Genomic DNA, 5,753 nt, shown 5'->3' with positions numbered 1-5,753 from the left:
TTTTGTGTTATTATGAGATTTCTTCCCCATCAACGTATCACCTTTTCGAGAATAGTTTGTAGCTCCAAGTTTCCTGAAATTAGTCGCAAATGCTGATATTCCATTCTTCATCCAGATCGCGTCGCGAACATGCTGTTTTCATCCCTCAAAGCTCGTGGAGCATTTCCGTAACACTCTCACAGTAACCAAACCAGCCAGCAATAAACCTTGCAGCACACCTCTGAACTGCTTCGATGTTCTCCTCTAACACTAGTGGGAATGTCACACTCTCTGGCAGTTCCTAGAAATAGGCTACATAATCGTTCTCTATATCTGCTGTATAGTACCGCTACATCTACACGGAACTTCCCTAATAAACCGTACCCATCCATTTGCCTTCTCTCAGAGCGTTCTTTATGTGATCATTCCTTTTCATACCGTTTCGAATATGATGCTCAGAATTCGAAGTACGTGAGCATTAAGAGAGAGTAGGAGGCACGGAACATGTCCGCAGAATATGCAGTACGTTCGTATGATCAGGCCCACGTGTTGTGGCAGGTGTCTACAATCTCCGTGATGGTGGCATGCCTGGTGGCGGCGGCAACAGCGGCCCCCGACCTGTCTTACCTTCCCCCGGCTGCTGGGGGCGGCGCTGGGGGTGGCGCTGGGGGTGGCTACGGTCGCGGAGGACCCGGCGGCGCCGGTGGTGGCGGCGGTGGCGGTGATGGACCATCGGTAAGTCAAAAGCAGCGAACTACCGGGCAGAGGTAGTCAGTTAAACCGCAAGATACTTTGCTTTCATCCTCTGTATAGACGTAGCTTTCACCTCACCTGTTCTGTGCAACAAAGACAGGTCAGTATTTGTCTCTGGTCTTAAGTTATTACTATTCATTGCTTAACATGACACAAATGTGCTGGTGTCTATATAGGGTGTATAGAGTGAGAATATCACACATCAAAAGCAACGATCTCTTTGAACAACTGTTTATACAGTGCCCATTCTAAATCATTTAGTGTGTAATAATAAACACGTAGGTGATAGGATGCTCGGCCACTCAATAACGTCAAACTCGTCAATGATAAGATAGTAAATTCATATCTCTGGGATTTAATTTTGGGACGTATATAGCTGCAAGTTTAATTCCATATTATCGTGAATATTGACAGAATGCTTCATCTGTACATCAGTACATCTGGTGACTTTAAAGTCATGCAATACGTGCTATCCTAAACAGAATTCCAGCATGTAAACATTGAGGAGCGGTGCTCTGGCAAGGCTAGACCTCAGTTTGTCATCACATTCTGTTCGCAAAATGTGTGTTGGAAGAAATAATACGACGCTTGACGTTTCTTGGGTTATGTTAAGAAGTCATCAGTCCACTCAAAAAGCAGGTCCAGTAACCAGTCAGCTCCTTCTTTTTTCACTAGACTGTACTGTGAAATGGAATCGAGCACCTCTCTGAAGTCAGGGAAAAGAGCGTCGACACGGTTGCTATTATGAAATACATCTCATCGACGAACGGAGTCAGCTAGGTATCGGTATCTACATCTGCTCCGCAGCCCACCCTACGGCGCGTGGAGGAGGGTACCCAGTACAACTACTAGTAACTTCCTTTCCTGTTCCACTCGCAAACAGAAGGAGAAGAAAACTGCTGTCTGTATACCTCAGTATGAGCAATAATTTCTTTATCTGATCTTCGTGGTCCTTATGCGCAATGTATGTTCAAGGCAACAGAATCGTTCTGCAGACAGCTTCAAATCCCGATTCTCTATATTTCCTCAGTAGTGTTCCTCGGAAAGGTCGTCTTTCCCCCAGGAAGATCCATTTCAGTTCCCGAAGCATCTCCATAACACTTCAGTGTTCTTCGAACCCACCAGTAACAAATCCAGCACGACGCCTCTGAATTGCTTGGATATCTTCCACTTGTCTGACCTGGTACGGATCCCAAACACTCGAACAATACTCAAGAACAGATCGCACTACCTGCTTTTACATATTCCTACAGCGGGGAATAGGCAGACAATATGACCGCGAAAAGTTTCAGTGGAACTGGATAGTGACTTTGCGATGGCAGTGATCTCACATCAGTAGAGGACTGCCGTGCAGTTCATCTCCAATCGCTGTTTAGCGGCGGTGACGAAAATGCTTATTGTACCTTTTCTGTGTACCCTGGTCGATTTCCTTCGCTACAAACCTGTTGCACCGCATGCGCTTATTAGGAGCGTTCAGCTATGTCGTCTCCGTTGCGCTACACCGCCTCGTGGTATGCCTGCAGGAGCCGGCCAACTACGAGTTCTCCTACGAGGTGCAGGACGCGGCCGCAGGGCTCGACTTCGGCCACAAGGAGTCCCGCCAGGGTGACGTTGCCAACGGCATGTACCACGTGCAGCTGCCCGACGGCCGCCAGCAGCGCGTAGATTACGTGGCCGACGAGCAGGGCTACCGGCCCAACGTCAAGTACGAGGGCACCGCTACCTTCGGCGGCCCCGGAGGCGGTGCCGGCGGCGGCGGCGGCGGCCGCGGAGGCTTCGGAGGCGCTGGAGGCGCTGGAGGCGCTGGAGGCCCTGGAGGCGCTGGAGGCTACAGCTACGGCGCGCCGGCACCCGGCAGCGGAGGCATCGCCCCCAACGGAGGCTACCAGTACTAGCAGCCCGAGCGGCGGAGGCGGAGGCGGCGGCGCGCGCCGAGTAGGCGCCATCTGACTACTGTACAAATATTTATTGAATAAACGCACGCATTTAAGATGAAAAATCACTGATCTGTCATTGCTTCCTTCAGTCCATGTTCCCATGTAATATCTCCACTGAAGGTTGGTTCAAAAATTTGGAGAGTCTGCATCAGGTTTCCTAGTTACAGTTAAAAGCTCATATTCTGTAATGTACTTAGAAAGTGTCGAATTAGGTGGCGACGTGACATATTTGACTCTAGAAACCGTATGGTTTGACAGTATAAAGAAGATTCGATTGTTGTACCTTATAAGAATAGCACTCTATATGGCAGCCTCCATACTGAGAACTCGATATTTTTATAACTGTCAAACTAGGTCATTTAAACGTAGGAGAAATAATACTCACTCGTTTCTGGTAGATCAGATGCCAGTCACTTGCCCGATACTTGCCTGAGAAATTGACTGTGATTTCCTTTTTAATATATCAATAATTTTGTCTTGCAAAAGACTCGTAAGTTACTTCCTGGACAAATTATCCGAACGTTCAGAGTCATCAATTTCAGGGTCTGACGCTGCCCGCCACGAATTTCTCTCCTGTGCCAACCTCTTCTTCTCAGAGTAGCACATGCAACATACGTCTTCAACTGTTTGCTGAATGCAATCCAATCTCTGTCTTCCTCTACAGTTTTTTCCCCAAAAGCTCCCTCTAGCACCATGGAAGCTATTCCCTGATGTCTCAACAGATGTCCTACCATTCAGTTATTTCTTCTTGTCAGTGTTTTCCATATATTCCTTCCTCGCCGATTCTTCGGAGAATCTCATCCCTCATTACCTTTTTCAGTCCACTTAATTTTTATCATCATTCTTAGCAACACATTTCAAATGCTTCTATTCACTTCTTGTCCGGTTTTCCCACGGTCCATGTTTCACCACTATACAATGCTGCGCGTCAAACGTCGAATCTGGGAAATTTCTTCCTCAAATTAGGTCTATGTTACATACTAGCCCTTTTTACCAGTGATAGTCTGCATTTTATGTCTTCCTTGCTCCCTCTTCATGGGCTATTTTACTGGCTAGGTGGCAGAATTTCTTAGCTTCAGCTACACCGTGAACACGAATATCGATTTGAAGTTAGTCGCCGCTCTCATTTGTATTACTTGTCACTACTTTCGTCTTTCTGCGATTTATGCTTAGTCCATTATTCTATACTTGTTAGACTGTTCATTCCATTCAGGAAGTTGTATACTTCTTCTTAAATGTCTTAAACATGCAATGTATTTTGATGACCTCTTGAAACTCTAGGACCTGCTTTACTGGATTGGGTAAGTCCAAAGCTCAGAGCAAGGTATGATCATTTAACATCTCTTAGGATCATGCCTAGTAAAGCGCCGTGATGTTGAAACCAACATTTGGGTTAACACAGTCAAAATGACCATTTTTAACTGTAGCCATAGGGAACATTTGATCCTTTTTAATTTAAAAAAATACGAAACACGATTGCCAGAAACTTCAGTAGGACCACTCCCCGTCGATTTCTGAACTACGCTCGCATCACACAGATCGTTGCCTGACAAAACGAAAGAATTTGTAAACATTTCATATTTTTATCTGGAGGAAGTACCCCAAATACTTTATACGGTATTGTGGTAACAAAGCAAGTCTGACAAATGAGATCAAAGGGGACAGAACTGTTAATCGGATTTTACATACTACAGAAGTGAAATTTGGTCGAAATACCATTTTATAACACCATCTGTAACTCAATTGCCACTGAAATTAGAACAGGTAACTAATCCGACTTCAATGAAACGTGATGCTCGCATTCATAAGAGTAAGTTTCCTAACTGTTTCATGATTATGTATATTTAAAATGGTAATCGTTAATTTTTTGCGATTTTGATTTCCTTGTGTTGATTTATACATAGTGCGGGCCATGATTTATTTGTCACATGCGCTTCGGAACCAGAATAAGTATTCTTACTTATTATTTAAATAACATTGGTTCCCTCGTCGTTTCTAAGTAATTATGAGACGGTTTAATCATTTTCGTATTTGTTCGTAAAATTTTTCTACATTATTAATAGTTGATATGTCATAGAGAGCTACTGAGTTCGTTCATATAGGTCTTTTACTTGATAAATATATTATTCTTTAATTTCAAAGTAACTTATTGCCTAGTTCGTCGACTGCTTAAGGAACCTCGTAATGCGAATGGAGGGGTACGCCGTCTCCAACAAGATCAACTGCACAGTGTCATGTGTTGTCAGGGAGATGGCTGGCGAGTCACTCTTTTTGTAGTGCTATGTAATGAGCAATCGTTGTCTCACATTTCGAGTAGTTTCAAGTATAAACAATTAATGTGCTGGAGAGCAACTCTCATGTAGTTTATAATAACTACCTAGTCGATAAACACACTGATCATTCGTGAAGTAGGACGACTGGAAAAGATCTTGTCGCAGTATAGATGGATTTACCTGTAATTAGCGTCTTGTGAAATTGGAAAACAATGTTATAAACTAAGAAGAAAATACGAAGAAAGAAAGGAATGTTAGGACTTAAGAGCTGGCCGACGATGAGACAACGGAGACGGGTTTTGCACTACGACTAGAACTTTCAGGAAATAATTTCGTTCGACTGTATAGTAGAATCTTATCCTTTTACGTTACTCTAATTATAGTTTACTCCGAAGTGAAGATGTGGAATTCATACTTGTCACTTCTCACATTTTCTGCAGTTGCAAGTCAAATGATACTGAATTTCCAGAAACACTTCAAACAAAGTTCGGGGTAAAGTGTTGCACAAAATTTAGAGGTTGAATGTATGGTTCATCTCCACGGAAAAATATAACTGTTAATGGCAGTCTTTCGTGATCTACGTGCTTTAAGAACGACAATAAAATATAATCCGTCACTGGGAATTGCTCCATCGACAGGTTATACAACGGAGTGAACACAAACGGTACCATCCCGCGCCGAGGCTACGAACAACAGTATCCAGCGTTTAATTGCCTGAAATTGCGAGAAAGCGCTCGCAGTCGGCGGTAGTCCGTAATAACTGTGTGCAAAAGGAGCTTTTAGCGTTAGTGAATAATAGCCCGGATCTGTA

The 5,753-nt window shown here is 44.0% G+C and overlaps 1 protein-coding gene across 1 annotated transcript; it reads left to right on the top strand.

Annotated features, from left to right (window-relative positions):
- Window positions 1–483: 483 nt before the first annotated feature.
- Window positions 484–2,682, top strand: LOC126088393 (pro-resilin-like). The gene is made up of 3 exons (XM_049906533.1): window positions 484–714; window positions 2,256–2,514; window positions 2,591–2,682. The coding sequence occupies exons 1-3, from the start codon at window positions 484–486 to the stop codon at window positions 2,680–2,682; spliced, it is 582 nt and encodes a 193-aa protein (XP_049762490.1).
- Window positions 2,683–5,753: the final 3,071 nt, after the last annotated feature.

The sequence above is a fragment of the Schistocerca cancellata genome, chromosome 6 (genome assembly GCF_023864275.1).
Source record: "Schistocerca cancellata isolate TAMUIC-IGC-003103 chromosome 6, iqSchCanc2.1, whole genome shotgun sequence".
Taxonomy (NCBI): Eukaryota; Metazoa; Arthropoda; class Insecta; order Orthoptera; family Acrididae; genus Schistocerca; species Schistocerca cancellata.
The sequence above is the reverse complement of the archived record's forward strand: the minus strand, read 5'-3'. Positions and strand labels throughout refer to the sequence as shown.